This window comes from Bos mutus, chromosome 7, assembly GCF_027580195.1.
Source record: "Bos mutus isolate GX-2022 chromosome 7, NWIPB_WYAK_1.1, whole genome shotgun sequence".
NCBI lineage: Eukaryota > Metazoa > Chordata > Mammalia > Artiodactyla > Bovidae > Bos > Bos mutus.
The window spans coordinates 27,642,301-27,658,615 of NC_091623.1; the positions used below are offsets into that span (position 1 = coordinate 27,642,301).

General features: G+C 40.8%; 1 protein-coding gene across 2 annotated transcripts in view; it reads left to right on the forward strand.

Annotated features, from left to right (window-relative positions):
- The window catches only part of LNPEP (leucyl and cystinyl aminopeptidase), a 102,555-nt gene that overhangs the window by 40,934 nt on the left and 45,306 nt on the right, over positions 1 to 16,315 (forward strand). For both annotated transcript variants that reach the window (XM_070373173.1, XM_070373174.1), the window contains exons 2-4: positions 707 to 1,547; positions 6,324 to 6,462; positions 7,958 to 8,089. In XM_070373173.1, coding sequence (XP_070229274.1) covers positions 707 to 1,547; positions 6,324 to 6,462; positions 7,958 to 8,089 — 1,112 coding nt within the window. The remainder of the gene's footprint in view (positions 1 to 706; positions 1,548 to 6,323; positions 6,463 to 7,957; positions 8,090 to 16,315) is intronic.

Here is a 16,315-nt window from a genome sequence, read left to right on the forward strand (position 1 = left end):
GGGAAAAATAAGAAAATAACTTTTTCTTAATTTACACGGTAGCAAGTTGAGTTGTGGAATAACAGGTGTTCACTCCGTGAACTAGGGTGGGGGAAATGATGACACTGCAGGCAAAGGGACCAGCGAGGAAAACAGACATGGAGGATGAAATAGAAGAGCCGCCTGGCTTGGCTCAGATTAGTGAGCAGTCTGGGGTGGCCAGAGCACACGCCGGGATGCCGTGTCCAGTGCTGCCGGGATCTCACCGTGAAGAAGGCTTGGACTGGTGCTGCTCAGACTTGTCATTCAGTCGCCAACTCGTGTCTGACTCTTTGCGACCCCATGGACTGCAGCACACCAGGCTTCCCTGTTCCCTCAGGACAAGGGCCCAGGTTGTTGGGTAGGAGTGTATTCAAGAAATCAGTATTTAATCTCAGCTGCCTTTTTTTTTTTTTTTTTTTTTGATACTAGCCTGTGTATTTAGCTTTCTAATTTCATTACTGTGATATGTTGTTACCTATAATTGAGTTTTTAATGAATAATACCAGAATATTACAAGTGTCATCTAATTCAGTAGCTCTGAAATAGAAATAAGTCTCAGTGATTTTAAAAAAAATCCTTAGATTAAATGTGGTCTTGCTAGTAGACCTTTTATTATGCCCTATCTCCCCTAACTCTGTGCCTGGTCCTTATGTTTTGGTGTTGTTTTTTTTTTTTTTTTTTTTAGATCGGCTTCAGCTCCCCAGGAATATGATTGAAAACAGCATGTTTGAGGAAGAACCAGATGTGGTGGATTTAGCCAAAGAGCCCTGTTTACATCCTCTGGAGCCTGACGAGGTGGAGTACGAGCCCCGGGGCTCACGACTGCTGGTGCGGGGCCTCGGCGAGCATGAGCTGGATGAGGACGAAGAGGACTACGAGTCGTCTGCAAAGCTTCTGGGCATGTCCTTCATGAACAGGAGCTCGGGCCTCCGAAACAGCGCGGCCGGCTACCGGCAGAACTCGGATGGGACTTGCCCAGCGCCCTCTGCCAGGACCATAGGGGTCTGTGTTTTCATCATCCTACTTGCTGTTGCTATAATCGTGGCGATTTACTTCCTGCCCAGGTGTACCTTTACCAAAGAAGGCTGCCATAAAAAAAACCGACCCGTGGAACCGATTCAGCCCATCGCAACAAATGGAAAGTTGTTTCCGTGGGCCCAAATCAGGCTGCCCACTGCCGTTACGCCAGTGCGCTATGACCTGACCCTCCACCCAAACCTCACCTCGATGACGTTCAGGGGTTCTGTGACGATTTCGCTTCAGACCCTTCAGGCCACGTGGAACATCATTCTTCACAGCACAGGCCACAACATTTCCAGAGTGACTTTTATGACCGCGGTTTCAAGCCAGGAAAAAGAAGTTGACGTCCTGGAGTACCCACTGCATGAACAAATCGCCATTGTTGCCCCCGAGACCCTGCTTGAAGGGCACAATTATACCTTGAAGATCGAGTATTCGGCAAACATATCTAGTTCTTACTATGGCTTTTATGGGATCTCCTACAGAGACGAAAGTAATGAGAAAAAGTATGTAGCCCTCTTCAGTGATTCTGCTTCTTTGCTCTCTGATGACTTCTGCAATATGGATCTCTTTGCCCACATCAGCGACATTGACTGCAATTATTATTATTATTATTATTTTTAAGAGATTAGGTGCAAAATAATAGAATGGTGATTTGAAAGAGTATACTGTAGCTCAGACGGTAAAGAGTCTGCCTGCAATGCAGGAGACCCGGGTTTGATCCCTGGGTCTGGAAGATCATCTGGAGAAGGGAATGGCAACCCACTCCAGTATTCTTGCCTGGAGAATCCCATGGACAGAGGAGCCTGGTGGGTTACAGTCCATGGGGCCACAGAGAGTCAGACACGACCGAGCACCTATCACTACTATGCTCTTTCAGTCAAAACCCTGAGCATATATCATGACAACGTCATGTGTCGTGGTGGAGGTAGGGGCTTGCTGACGGAAGGAAATGGCTAAAGATTGTATCACTTACATTCTCAGTTACAAGAACTTACATTATCTTGAGCTTTTCATATCTTATGAATCTAGTTTCTGTCCCCTTACAAGGTCTCTATGTGAAGCAGAGTGGAAAATATTGATTATCCCTTAAGACTTATTTTGCTATTATGTGGAAACTTTTAGGAGGTGCTTACCGAGATAGAGAAAGGAAGCATGAAGAAGTGCTGTAAACTTAGATATATATATATATATATATATATGTATATATCTCACTTTTAGCATCTTTAATTTTTGCTGGTTTATTTCTTTTAGTGCCACTCTATTTTGGATTTCTGATGGAAATTTTAAGAAAGAAATTTTATAATTTTAATTTTAAAAAAGGGACTTAAAACATAAAATTCCTAAACTTCCCATTTAGACCACATATTTTGTTCTTTGGCGTGCTGCAGTCCATGGGGTCACAAAGAGTCAGACACGACTGGGAGACTGAACAACAACAACTTTCTGTTGTTTAACCTTAGTGTTCATAGACAGATACAGCTTGAATTTCTGGAAGGATGCAGAGCACAGGTGCATACAGGTCATTCTTCAGTAGCAGTAATGTCAGTTCTCTTACATGTCCAAATTCCTTGTCAGATCTGCCTAATGCCTTGGAGCATTCTCTCATATTCCTTTGCAAACCAGTGAATTACTGATGCTGGCCATTTGGCTAATGCATGTTGATATGTTGAGAACAATAGATGAATATTTTAAATCTAAAGTGTTTTGATCCTTCTTAAATAGAGAAAAAGATGAGCAAAGTCTTTACTCCTATTCAGATAAGTAATTTTTCTCTTTCCCCTTAATGTAATGTTTTAAAAATAAATGGCCTACTGGCTCTCACCGTGAGATCTGACATAAAAAGCAAATTTAAGTTGCAGTGGTAGTTTGGGGCTTCTTGGCTTTACTTCTCCTTCTATAATCTCCATCATCTTCTAGGAATTATAGGGTATATATAGAAACAGTGTTCTTAGTATGTGGCAAGTCTTTGAATAAATCCCCTAGTCACCTCTTCCATTCAGATTATTGCCCTTGGGCTCTCTTGGGCCCGCCTGTATGTAATGGGAAGAGTGGTGCTCTTGAATATGTCACTTGTTGACTCTTGCTATGGGCTGGATTGAGTGGTGAAAAATGCTAGAGAAATGGAAGACAGATTCTTACAATTAAGAAATAGAGTATTTTTTCAAACTCTGCTGTTCCAGAAAACATATATAAATTTATTTACTTACCTGGTTCCATAAAATGAGTGCCCCACCTAATTGTATATCTTGATACAAGATAAAAGTTTAAAAGATTATTTATACCTTTCAAGGGATCTGAAAACTAGAATTCAAAACAAAGTAACTAAGGAATGTATTCCTTATCGATTGGAAAATCAAAGTGTGTGTAAGTGTCAAATGTACTGACACTGTTTGTGGTAGAGGAACTTTAACCTGTGTCATCTATGAGGCGGAGCTGTTGACCATAGACTTAAGGTTCTAGATAACAAACTGATACTAAACAAACTAGTAAAGAAATTTAGGGTGGGGATGTGTTTTATTTCTTTGTCCTTCCTCTCTCAGTGTCGTTTTCTTGAACTCTCGAAGCATCTTCTTAACTAGATCTCTGACCTCTAATCCAGCCACAGCTCTCCCCTTCTCTTTCCCATAGGCTGCCAGACTAGCTGTAGAAGCACAGACCTGACCACGTTGGTCTTTGGTTTATGATCCTCCAGCAGTTCCCCATTTTCAAGATGACTTAGTTCAATTTCTTCCTAGATCTGGGAGTTTTGGTATTTTTTCTTTTTCTCACAGCCCTCACCTGTCTTCATGAACTTCATGTGCACTTTCCTGGATTCCAGTGTTAACGGCAGCCCGTATTTACTTGAGAACTGAAGTGCTAGAAGCTGGTGCAAGCATGCTGTGTGTTTAGTTTTTTATCCTGTCAAACTCAGGAAGGGGTAGAAATTATATTTTATTCACTTTTCAGATGAGGAAGCAGAGGCACACGAAAGAACTCATTCAGCATCTTTTGACTAGCAAGTAGCAGAGGGGAATTCGAATCCAGTCATTTTCACTATAAAGACCACATATTCTTAACCACTGGGGTACACTGCCTCCTTCATCCATTCACACCTCTTTACCCATTGTTATCACCAGTGCTTCGAATTCTTTTACCTGACCCTCAGCTAATTCATAAGTGTCTTCAGTGCTGCTGGAGGTGGTGCTCAAACTGCAGCTAGTATTTCTGAAGGCAAATGCAGTCACTAATGAGAGAGTAAACTTTGCGGTATTCAGCTTAGTTTGTTTAGTTCAGTTCAGTTCAGTTGCTCAGTCGTGTCCGACTCTTTGCAACCCCATGAATCGCAGCACGCCAGGCCTCCCTGTCCATCACCAACTCCCGGAGTTCACTCAGACTCACGTCCATCGAGTCGGTGATGCCATCCAGCCATCTCATCCTCTGTCGTCCCCTTCTCCTCCTGCCCCCAATCCCTCCCAGCATCAGAGTCTTTTCCAATGAGTCAACTCTTCGCATGAGGTGGCCAAAGTACTGGAGTTTCAGCTTTAGCATCATTCCTTCCAAAGAAATCCCAGGGCTGATCTCCTTCAGAATGGACTGGTTGGATCTCCTTGCAGTCCAAGGGACTCTCAAGAGTCTTCTCCAACACCACAGTTCAAAAGCATCAATTCTTCGGCGCTCAGCTTTCTTCACAGTCCAACTCTCACATCCATACATGATTAGGTTGTAATTAGCTTAGGTTGTAAGTATCATCAATTAGCCTTCTTAAAGGGACTTCAGTGTAAGAGAGTTGTTATTGCATCTCTTTTAACATCTCTTTTAAGATCTTTTTGGTCTCAGAACATTATAATCCAGTTTTTTATCCAAAATGATGGTCCAAGTAGACTCTCATATGAATAGTATGAATGTCATCAGACTTTATCCCCGCCCCCCCTCTCCAACTCCCAGTCCCTTGCGGCCCTCTTCCAAAATCTTCTGTTAACTGGGTAAGAATTTGGGAGTTGAGTGAGGAGATAGAACGTCAGAAACATGTTTCAGTTGTTTCATGTGTGCTGATTGCTATCATTCTTGCAGTTTGCTCTAAGAAGTAGTTATTTGGGCACGAAGGAAGAGTTATGACTGTCTAGTATTTATAATAGACACCTGTGTAGGACTTTGTGGCATAAATGTGGTTGTCGTTAAGTATCAAAATAGAATTTTGAAATAGAATCAACACCCCTAAATGTTTGGTTAGGGATCCTACATCAATCCTAGTTTCACAAATAAGGATATGGGATGTAGGTCACCGATATGCTTAAGTCACATGGCTGGTAAGTTGCAGAGTTTGGGTCTTCTGCCTTTAAATCTTACACTCTTTTCCTCTTGCCTTTTAAAAATTATCAGTAGAAACTAAGCCCTGAGGAAGCAAGGCCATCATCTCCAAAGTGGTGGTTGTCTAAGTACCATATTGACTATATTGATTATATTGATTTGTGCACACCAGCACCGCATTTGTGCCGATAGCTCTATGGCCATGTTTGGATGAATTCCCAAATGCAGATCTACTTTATTCTTCTGCTGAATTAAAAATCTACATTTCTCGTCTATTTATGCTTTTCCACCAACCTTTAATTGAGGACTTACAGTTAAATTCTCAAGTGTTGTAGCTGTGTTGTAGGAGGGGGAGGAAAAATTTTGATTCCCTTCTGAAGAGAGTAAAGAACCCCAGCATACTGTCGGACGCCTGGGTTTTTGCGTCTTTGTTCTAGTGCAGATTGTGAGTTTGAGGTTTAGTGTTACCCAGTCATAGTCTGTACAGATGAATAAGGGCAGTGGATGAACATCTTGCATGCTATTCTTTGCTCAGAAACCTTTTTAAGACCTCAGTGGCCAGCTGTCACCTACCTCTGTGGCTTCATCTCCAGCCACGTTGACATCCACCCCCAGTCCCTGAACACGCACTGTTCTGTCCTTGCTTGTGCTTTCTGCTCTTTCTAGACTATACCTTTCTCCCTCTCTCCCTTTGCAAATATTCCTCATTTTTAAAGGCCCTCTTCATATTTTGTCGGCAGTTCTCTTACAGTGTCTCTACCACTGGGCAGAATCCCTACCCTTTGTTCCCACTGCTTTGTTCTTACCATTAGGACATGATTTACAGCCTGAGAACTTTCCGTCTATTGTATAACCTCTGCCTCTCCCAGTTGATTGCAAATCCTTTAATGCCTGGACTTGTATGATATTTATCTTAGTATCCCTAGAACTTGGCAGGGTGCTTTGAATAGTAGGTGCTCAATAACTGTTGGATGGATTTGCATTCGTTTTAGGTACTTTGCAGCAACTCAGTTTGAACCCTTGGCAGCAAGATCTGCTTTTCCTTGTTTTGATGAACCAGCATTTAAAGCCACATTTGTCATCAGGATCAAAAGAGATGAGCAATACACTGCTTTATCAAATATGCCTAAGGTACTGTTCTGTTCCTTGAATGTAAAATTTTTTGAATGGGTCTCTTTGTTATGAATACTTGGATTCTTCTTTGCCATACCACTGAGAATGATTAAAATCGTATACTTTCCCATTCTTTCTTAAAATGCTTTAATAAAAGTAAAATATGTACTGGAATCAGTTGTGAAGTCAGCCTGAGAAGCACTTGCGGGAGGAGAAAGACTGGATGTGGAACGCATAGGCAGGAAATGTGAAGTGTGTGCTTTGTACTGAAGTTCTGTAAATATTAATACTATGAACTACTACTAAAGAGACAATGATATTTTTGAAGACATGGTGAATTTGCTATTCTAAACTGTGATATTTGATAAGTGTTGAATCACGATTGACCTTGATGTTTTACTGGTTATTGAAAAAGTTGATATTGTGACATGGAGGTTTAACAATAAGAACATGGATGTCTTTCTTGGCTGTGAGCTCCACATGGGAGGTGGTGGGAATGAAACCAGGCAGAATTGTTTTTACACTGAACAGAACTCAGAGGGTCCTTTTGTTAGCTGGTGGCTCATATGATAAAGAATCTGCCTTCAATGCTGGAGACCTGGGTTCAATCCCTGGGTCAGGAGGATCCCCTGGAGAAGGGAATGGCAACCCACTGCAGTATTCTTGCCTGGAAAAATCCCACAGACAGAGGAGTCTGATGGGCTACCGTCCATGGGGTCGCAAAGAGTCGGACTTGACTGAGCAGCTAACACTTGGGCCACTTGAGAGCTGTATGCAGCTGGATAGAAGCTTCTCAGAACCCCTGTGGCTGGGGACGGGGGGTGGGGAGGAGCAGCAACATCTAACTGATTGTAGAGTCAGCCCTTGAGTCCAGAAGAGGACATGGTCTGTCCTTCAACAAGGACGTCACTTCAGCAGCTCTACTCCTCACCTTAACTCTTCACCTTAATCTTTCTTTAAGAGAGATGGAGTGCTTACTTGCCTAGGAACCTAAAACATTTTAAATTCGTGGGTGGCAAATCCTGCAAGGTTGCACATGTTCCCTCATCTTGTGTCTACTGCAGACTTCTGTAGTGACTTCTCATCTTTGATCCCGTAGCCTTTCGTTTGGAGGGATTAACCAGCTGTAGCTCCTTCTCATGTGAATGTATGATTTTTGTAGCAGTAGAATGAGTATTCTCAGATCATGAGCAAGGCTTTTTGTCTTTGGTGGTGTTTTAAAGGGGAGACACAGAGCCACTGTCACTGTCTCTAACTTACATTTATTTAAAGCCATGGTTTGAAACTAAGAGCTTTTTAAGGATTTTACTGTATGCAGTATGTCCTCAAGATGAAGGAAGGTAGAGCAGGCTGAGGCTGAGATCCGTACTGTTTAGAAACTTGTGCTGAGAGATTAAAATAGGCCAGCATCTTCACTACGTATTTCCTATTTGAATTTTCAGTTGCCCAGTTTATATGTCACCGTCATGTATCCCCACAGTTACAGAACTGTCGTTTTCTGCTTTGCTTGTAGAAGTCATCAGTTGTGCTGGAAGACGGACTTGTTCAGGATGAGTTTTTTGAGAGCGTGAAGATGAGCACCTACCTGGTTGCTTTCATCGTGGGCGAGATGAAGAATCTGAGTCAGGATGTAAACGGAACCCTGGTACGTACGTCACGGCAGTTGTCTTAGAAACCTGTTTATAAGAGGTGGAGAGGAATCCTTTCATGATATCTGGCAACTGCTGTGTGAAGAAACACAAGCTTTTGATTCACCACTCTGACGTTTTATGCCAGAACTGTTATTTTACTTAGTGGTTATTTACTATTTGGATACCTGGAAAAGTCAGTGATTTTCTAGTTCCTTTGAATCTTACTTTGTTAAGAGAATCTCAGTAAGGCAGTATGTAAAGGCGATAAAGCCTCTAGAACTGAGCTGTACAGTTTTGTGTGACTGTTTAGATTTGAAATAAGTGGCAGCATTGTGGCTGGATAGGGACTTCCCTGGTGGCTCAGGTGGTAAAGAATTGCCTGCAGTGTGGAAGACCTGGGTTTGATCCCTGGGTTGGGAGGATCTCCTGGAGAAGGGAATGGCTACCCACTCCAGTATTCTTGCCTGGAGGATTCCATGGGCAGAAGAGCCTGGCGCATTACAGTCTATGGGATCGCAAAGAATCGGACACATTTGAGTGACATGCACACACATAATGGCTTGATAAAATGTCCCTCATTCATCCCTGTCTGCTCTCCCGCCCCAGGAACAACAATTTGGCATCTATCTATGGACAGAAATGCCTTTGTGGAAGATGTGGGGTCCAGCACTATATTCCTAAGAACCTGGGAGGGGCCTTGCCCTCTCGTGCATCAGGTCTCAGCATACAGACCTCAGTCCTGGCTGTGGACCCCGCTGTGGCCCACGCAATTACTGTAGTCCCTTTGGCTATGGTCTGGGAGCTCTGTAAAACAGTCTTAGACAATTATGCTTGGATAATAGAGACTTTGTGGAAGTCCACATTTCTAGCAGAAAAGTTCTAGTATGCTTTTGGAGCAAAGCATACAAGTTTAGACGCATTGGAGAGAACAATCAGTAAAGACCAGAGAAGGTGACTGCTGTTTCAGATGTGAAAACACTAATGCAACGATTTAAGGAAACACAGTACCACCAAAGGGTCACAGTCATCTTCCAGTAACCAATACCAAAGACGTGGAAATCTGCCATTTACTCAATAAAGACTTCAGATTAGCTGTTCCAAGGAAACTGAACTACTGGAAAATATAAAAAGGCAATTGATTAAATCAAGAAATAATACATGAACAAAATGAGAAGTTTAACAAAGACATTGAAATCATTAAAAAAAAAATTCTCAGTCTGAAAAATACAATGAATGAAATGAAAATTGCAATACAGAGAGAGCATCAACAGCAGAATGGATCAAGCAAGAAAAAGAATTTGTGAGTTAGAAGACAGGGAGTTTTATATTATCTGGTCAGAACAAAGGAAAAAGAGTGAAGAAAGCCTGCATGATCTGTGGGACACCATCAGAAGAACAATTTGTGAATTATTGGAGTTTCAGAAGGAGAACATAACAAGCAGTGGGCAGAAAGTTACATAAAAAAAATAATTGCTGAAAATTTACCACATCTGGGGAGAAATTTGGATATCTAAGTCAATGAAGCTTGTAGCATACCAAAAACCTCTGAAAAAGGAAAGGAAGGGAAAAAAGAAACTGCCAACCAAAAATACTCTGTCCAGCAAAGTTACACTTCAGAAATGATGAAGTGAGAAAGACTTTTCCATATGGAAAAAAGGCAGCGAGAGCCCCTTACCACTAGACCTGCCTTACAAGAACTGCTGGAAGGAGTGCTTGCAGCTGAATTGAATGGACACTACTTAGTAACATGAAAACATGAAAATGTAGAACACACTGGGAAAGGTAATTACATAGTAAAACTCAGAATGCTCTAATAGTGTAATGTAGTGGTATATTTATTATATGGCATGTATCGAAAGCAGTTCTAAAAGGGAAATTTAGATTGATAAATGCCTACACCAAGTAAAAAGAAAAATCTCAAACAACCTAACTTTGCACCTTAAGAAACTAGAAAAAAGAATAACAATCTAAGCCCAAAGTTAGCAGAAGGAAGGAAATAAACAAAGATCAGAGCAGATAAATAGATACCTGAAGAAGAGGAGAAAAGGTAAAACTGAGAGTTGGATTTTAGAAAGATAAATGAAATTGACAAACTTTTAGCTCAACTAACTAGTAAAAACAAGCCTCAAAATCAGAAATGAAAAGGAGACATTCCACTTGATACAGAAATACAATGGATCATAAGAACCTACCATGAATAATTATAGGCTAAGAAATTGGATAATCTAGGAAAAATGGACACATTCCTAGGAATATACAGTCTGCCAAGACTAAATCATGAAGACATTAAAAAAAAATACAGATTAATAATGTAAAGACAGATTCAATTAACAATCAGAAACATCCTAACAAAGAAAAGTCCAGGATTGAATCAGTTTCTCTGTGAATTCTACTAAATGATTTTTTTTTTTAATCTATAGATTCAATGCAATAGAATTCCAATGTAATTTTTCACAGAAATGGGGAGAAATCCTAAAATTTTATGGAACCACAGAGACCTCAAATAGCTAGAGGAATTTTGAGAAAAAAGAACAAAGTTGAAGGTATTACACTTTCTGATTTCAAAATGGTTACAAAAATAAAGTAACCAAAATCTTATGCATGGTATTCAAAAGAGTATGATACTGGCATAAAATTAGACACACAGACCAATGGAACAGAATCAAGAAGCCAAAAGTAAACTCCTGCAAATATGGTCAACTAATATTAGACAAGAGAGTCAAAAGTACTCACTGGGTAAATGGTAGTCTCCTCAATAAATAGTGCTTGGAAAAATGGATCATCACATCCAGAAAAATGAAAGTGGATCCTTGTCTCTCACCACTCACAAAAATTAACTGGAAATGAATTAAAGACTTAAATGTAGGTCTGAAAGTGTAAAAGTCCTAGAAGAAAACATAGAGAAAAAGCTCCATGACATGGGTCTTGGCAATAATTTTTTTGTATATGACACCAGAGCACATTCAACAAAAGCCAAAATCAACAAGTGGGAATATCTTAAACTGAAAAGCTTCTTCACTACAAAAGAAACAGTCAGCAAAATAAAAAGGCAACCCGTGAATTGGAGGAAAATATCAGATAGCATTTATCTGATAGGGTTTCCCTGGTAGCTCAGCTGGTAAAGAATCTGTGCAACGCAGGAGACCCCAGTTCTATTCCTGGGTGGAGAAGATCCCCTAGAGAAGGGATAGGCTACCCACTCCAGTATTCTTGGGCTTCCCTGGTGGCTCAGGTGGTAAAGAATCCGCCTGCAATGCAGGAGACCTGGGTTCTACTTCTGGGTTGGGAAGATCCCCTGAAGAAGGGAACAGCTACCCACTTCAGTATTCTGGCCTGGAGAATTCCATGGACTGTATAGTCTGTGGGGTCGCAAAGAGTCGGACACGACTGAGCAACTTTCACTTTCAACACTTTCAAGATATCAGGTGGGGATTAATATTCAAAATATATAAAGAACTCATAGAACTCAGTGGAAAAAATACAAATAATCTGGTTAGAAAATGAGCAGAGTTTTCCAAAGAAGATATACAGATGACCAACAGATGTATGAAAAGGTGCTCAGCATCACTAATAGGAAGGAAAATGCAAATCAAAACCTCAGTGAGATACCACCTCACACCTGCAAGAATGACTGCCATCAAAAACAGATGACAGACATTTCTCCAAAGAAGACATACAGATGGCTAACAAACACATGAAAAAATGCTCAACATCACTCATGGTCAGAGAAATGCAAATCAACACCACAATGAGGTACCATGTCACACTGGTCAGAATGCTGCTGCTGCTGCTAAGTCGCTTCAGTCATGTCCGACTCCGTGCGACCCCATAGAGGGCAGCCCACCAGGCTCCCCCATCCCTGAGATTCTCCAGGCAAGAACACTGGAGTGGATTGCCATTTCCTTCTCCAATACATGAAAGTGAAAAGTGAAAGTGAAGTCACCTAGTCGTGTCCGACTCTTTGCGACCCCATGGACTACAGCCCATCAGGCTCCTCCATCCATGGGATTTTCCAGGCAAGAGTACTAGAGTGGGGTGCCATCGCCTTCTCCGGCTGGTCAGAATGGCTGCTATCAAAAAGTCTACAAACAATAAATGCTGGAGAGGGTGTGGAGAAAAGGGAACCCTCTTACACTGTTGGTGGGAATGCAAACTAGTACAGTCATTATGGAGAACAGTGTGGAGATTCCTTAAAAAACTGGAAACAGAACTGCCATATGACCCAGCAGTCCCACTGCTGGGCATCACACCAAGAAAACCAGAATTGAAAGAGACATGTATACCCCAATGTTCGTTGCAGTACTGTTTATAATAGCTAGGACATGGAAGCACCTTAGATGTCCATTGGCAGATGAATGGATAAGAAAGATATGGTACATATACACAATGGAATATTACTCGGCTATTAAAAAGAATGCTTTTGAGTCAGTTCTAATAAGGTGGATGAAATTGGAGCCTATTGTACAGAGTGAAGTAAATCAGAAAGAAAAATACCAATACAATATATTAATGCATATATATAGAATTTAGAAAGATGGTAATGATGAGCCTGTATGCGAGACAGCAAAAGAGACACAGATATAAATAGTCTTTTGGGCTCTGCGGGACAAGGCAAGGTGGGATTATTTGAGACACTAGCATTGAAACATGTATATTATCATATGTGAAACAGATCACCAGTCCAGGTTCAATGCATGAGACAGGGTGCTCAGGGCTGGTGCACTGGGATGACCCTGAGGGATGGGATGGGGAGGGAGGTGGGAGGGGGGTTCAGGATTGGAGAACACATGTACACCCATGGCTGATTCAGGTCAATGTATGGCAAAAACCACCACAATATTGTAAAGTAATTAGCCTCAAATTAAAATAAAAAAAATAATAAAAACCCAGATGACAAGTAACAAGTGTTGATAAGGATGTAGAGGAAACAGAATCCTTGTGCACTGTTGATGGGAATGTAAATTGATGTGGCCACCAAGGAAAACAATATGTGAGTGTTCCTCTAAAAATTAAAACACAGTACCACCATATGATACAGCAATCCACAGGCTATATATCAAAACAGGATCTTAAAGAGATATCTGCATTTCCTTGTTTGTTGCTATTATTATTATTGTTACTATTATTCACAATAATAACAGTCTAAGTGTCTGTGCATGGATGGATGAAGATGAGTATATATTTATAATATATATGATGGAATGTTGTTCAGCCATGAGAAAGAAGGAAATTTTGCCCTTTGGGACAACGTAGATGGACCTTGAGGGCATTATCCAAAGTGAGATAAGTCAGACAGAGATAAAGACTGTATGAGTTCATTTATGTGTGGAATCTAGAACTGAACTCGTGGAAGCAGTAGACTGGTGGTTGCCAAGGCCTGAGGGCTGGGGGAGATGGGGAAATGCTGGTCAAAAGGCCCAAACTTCCAGTTATAAGGTGAATAAGTGCTGGGGATCTAAGGTACAGGATGGTGGCTGTAGTTAACCATACCTGTATTACATATTTGAAAGTTGCTAGAAGAGTTCATCTTAAGTCTTCTCATCACAATAAATAAATGGCAGTTATGTTACTGCCTGTAGAATTACATTCAAACTTATCATTTCATGATATTCAAGGCTCTCTTAGAAATTCAGTTATATTTCCAACTGCTCCAGTGGAATTCTTTCATCTAGCCAGGCTGAATTATTGGTTGCTCAGATAGATACCGTGTGTGTGTGTATATATATATGTATGTATATACAGCTATATGTGCGTGTGTGCTTAAGCTACTTCAGTCATGTCCAACTCTTTGCGACAATTAGACTGTAGCTCAGCAGGCTCCTCTTTCCATGGGATTCTCTAGGCAAGAATACTGGAGTTGCCATGCCCTCCTCCAGGGGATCTTCCCAACCTAGGGATCAAACCCACGTTTCTTATGTCTCCTGCATTGGCAGGTGGGTTCTTTACCACTAACCACCTGGGAAGCCCCATGTACCTATATATACACATATATATGTAGGTGTGTATGTATATATTGTCTACAGCAGTTGAATCTTGAACAACATGGGTTTGAACTGCGCAAGTCCACTTATTGTGGGGTTTTTTCAATAGTAGATACTATAGTACTGCACGACCCACAGTTGTTTGAACCTTAGCTGCAGAAGACTGTCTGTAAGTTATACTCAGATTTTCAACTACCTGGAGGGTTGTTACCCCTCACCCCATTATTGTTCAAGGGTCAGCTGGAAAGAGAGAGAGAGAGTAGTTTAGGTGACTTTTTTGCTTTTTATTTACATATTTTTGGAAGCAACTTGGTTAAACATGGAACCTGGCATCTGCCTGAGCTCAGATCTCTCTATACAGCTTTCTAGCTGTATGCCCTTGGGCAGACTGCTCTGCAGTTCTCTAAACCTCACCTTCCACAACTCTAATACCTTATTGTCTTTATTAGCCTGCCCTTGCAAGGATGAAAAAATTTTAATTCCTATAAAATCTCCAGTTCCTGGCAGATAGTAATGCACAGAGGAAGTACCCCTCTCTTTCTTCTATATGCAAATATATTATAAACTCTTCTGTCTGTCTGTAAATACAAATAATCTTTATAACTTTTAATGCTACCCAGAAGTAAATGTGGTTTGAAGAAATTAATGTTATACAAATAATCAACAGTCTTCTTAACTTTCTGTTTTTATTAGGAAATGGGGAAGAATCTCGCATATGCAGAATTATACTGTGTGCTAGAAGTTGTTCTTAGCTTTTATTTATAAACACCTTTTTATTTCATAAACCAAATGAGAGGAAGACATTAGCCTCATATTGCTGATGAGGAAACAGTGTCCCAGAGAGGATGAATGATGGACCTAAGATTACATAGCGAATGCGTGTGTGCATGCCAAGTCACTTCAGTCGGGTCCGACTCTTTGCGACCCCACGGACTGTGGCCTGCTAGGCTCTTCTGTCCATGGGATTTTCCAGGCACGAGTACTGGAGTGGGTAGTCATTTCCTTCTCAAGGGGATCTTTCTGACCCTGGGATCAAACCCATGTCTCCTGCAGCTCCTGCATTGCAGGCAGATTCTTTATGGCTGAGCCAGAGGGGAATCTCCTCGAATAAATGGTGGAATTTACTGGCTACCACAATGTGCTTCTTCTTACACCAAATGACATCAATAATTTCTGTAGGTATGGTGATTAGAAATTCGGACTAAGAGTCTAATAAAGGATTTTTGTCCCAGTAAAATGCTGTAATCTCTAGGCTATGTTCTGTTTTGGAATATTTGACATTAGGCCTATTTCATAGGATTCTGGAATAGGGCAGTAGAGCTTTATTGACGAATGTCAGTCAGTCTCACCAAATAGCTGAAATTGTGAAAGTGTGTCCAAATAGCTGAAATTGTGAAATTTCAGTGCTAAAGACTATGATGTTGTCAAAGACCTGTAGAAAGAGAAACAATTGTTTTATCAGTTCTCTCTATTCTTCAGTGTTCCTTAACCCTCTGTCTGCCTTCAGGAATGCCAGAATTACCTAGAAAATTCTAGCCCAGTTTTGAAATACACTGCCTTGAGGTTTATCAGTTTGCCTTGAGGTTTTTGTTTTGTTTTTTGCCATTGCCTGATTTTGTTTTTACCACAGACCAGTCTCATTTGTAGAATCAGAATCCATTGGCGGTTAGCAGATGTAGACACTATGTCTCTTTAACATTCAAACAGAACCTTCAACAGTATTATCCCTGTGAAGTTATCTTATTCAGTCAGAAACGTGACTTCATTCCAAATCTCCACTAACAGCATTTCCTCAAGTAGCCTTCCAGCAACTAAGGACATTATACATAATTGATATCATTCTCCCAAGTCCCATCTAACCAGTTTTTCTGGATAGACTTCAATCTGGTGGGCTTTTTGGTTGTTGTGTTTACTTTTAAGACATTTATGCTTTTTGTGTGTGTATTCAGCTGTCTGTTTAGGAAAGCTGGTATTTTTCAGGAAATTTAGTATTGGAAAATTCCAATATTCTCGATTTTCTATCTTTGTGAATCTTATAGGCCATGTTATTGTTCTTTTGAGAGGGTGAGGTTTGGTTCTGGTTCTACTTTTATCTGGTTTTTGCTTATTAAGGAGCAGAGTAAGTGAAACCTAACAATCTGTTATTCCTCAGTCTTAACCCTTTTCTCTGAGAGCTGATGAGACTTTATGGACATTTTTTGTGTCTTTTATAAATCTCCTAGGTCTTAGCAAGAGATCTTGCAGAGAAAGTTTGATCTT